The sequence below is a fragment of the Poeciliopsis prolifica genome, unplaced genomic scaffold (assembly GCF_027474105.1).
Source record: "Poeciliopsis prolifica strain line A6 unplaced genomic scaffold, Auburn_PproV2 SCAFFOLD009, whole genome shotgun sequence".
Lineage (NCBI taxonomy): Eukaryota > Metazoa > Chordata > Actinopteri > Cyprinodontiformes > Poeciliidae > Poeciliopsis > Poeciliopsis prolifica.
In genome coordinates this window covers 8,926,194-8,927,436 of record NW_026562384.1, presented here as the reverse complement: position 1 = coordinate 8,927,436, position 1,243 = coordinate 8,926,194, and the positions used below count along the sequence as shown (strand labels likewise).

General features: G+C 40.1%; 1 protein-coding gene across 1 annotated transcript; it reads left to right on the top strand.

The window, feature by feature from the left end:
* On the top strand, positions 1–1,243 carry LOC129362489 (gastrotropin-like). The gene is made up of 4 exons (XM_055034027.1): positions 1–94; positions 192–352; positions 433–522; positions 636–1,243. The coding sequence occupies exons 1-4, from the start codon at positions 28–30 to the stop codon at positions 693–695; spliced, it is 378 nt and encodes a 125-aa protein (XP_054890002.1). The 5' UTR covers positions 1–27; the 3' UTR covers positions 696–1,243.

The following is a 1,243-nucleotide window of genomic DNA, read 5'->3' as shown; positions in this document are numbered from 1 at the left end:
ACGGCTCCTCTGTTCTCAGTCAGCAGAATGGCATTTGCAGGGAAATACCAGCTTGAGACTCAGACGAACTATGAAGAGTTTTTGGAAGCAATTGGTATAAAGATGTCTTCATCTGGACGTTGATTCAGTGAGCTATGATTTATTCAAATATTGAATTATTTTTCATTGGACAATAAATTTCTCCACCACAGGGCTTCAGTCGGCTAAGACAGAGCACAAAGTCGTGACTGAGGTGGTTCAGGATGGCGACAACTTCACCTGGACACAAAGCATCCCTGGCTGGACCTGGACCACCAGTTTCACATTGGGTCAGGAGTGCGAGATGGAGTCGATGAAAGGTGTCAAATTTACGGTGAGTCCCTTTCGCAAGAATGAAAAGTTGAAAAGAACTGATTGTTTTATTTGAGACATTTTGATCTTTGTGGCCTGCAGGGCACTGCAAAAATGAATGATGGGAAGTTGTCTCTGAAGTTTCCAGAATATTTCTTCACCGCAGAGATTGTTAATGAAAAACTAGAAATGGTGAGAGGAGGCTTTGAAACTCTAAAAGTGATTTAAACCCTGTCAGTTATAGCTTGTCATAAAATAACCCCAGACTGTCTTTTTGTCTGTATCCCACTATGTACACGGTTCAGACTTGTGTAACTCCAGGAGAAAAGAGTGTGACTTTTAAGAGAGTGAGTGGGAGGATCTAGCTCTGCGGGACCCAACATGTCTCCTTGGGGAGACGAACGACAGACAACGGTTGCTCCGGCGTCTCAAAGCAAGAGAACGAAAGTTACGACATTAAACCACGCCACAAGCAGACTGTCAGCATCACTCAAATGAGTCGGTCATGAGTTTTGAGGTTTGATTTTTGCAGAACTGATGAAATTACAGAATGTATTGTGTGAATTTCTCCACTTTAACAGGACATGCATTGAAACTAAGAAAAATCCATAACATGTTAATTATCAATTTTCCCCAAACTAATCCTTACTTCTGACATAATTATAATGTTTTAGCGTGATGCTAATGTTTCTGTTGTATACCTATTTTACGTATACATGCCTGACAAACTGCGAAGAGTTCTTCAGGGAAACATCTCAATTGATCTCTTTCCATTTGTCAGCAGGATGCAGCAGAATGGGATCACAGCAATTATATATCCAGTAATTGAACAGTTTGCCATTGTGCAAAATTTGTATTGATGGTGATGTGTCATTTCATTAAAAATGAAGTAAATTAAAGAATTATCAAAGGA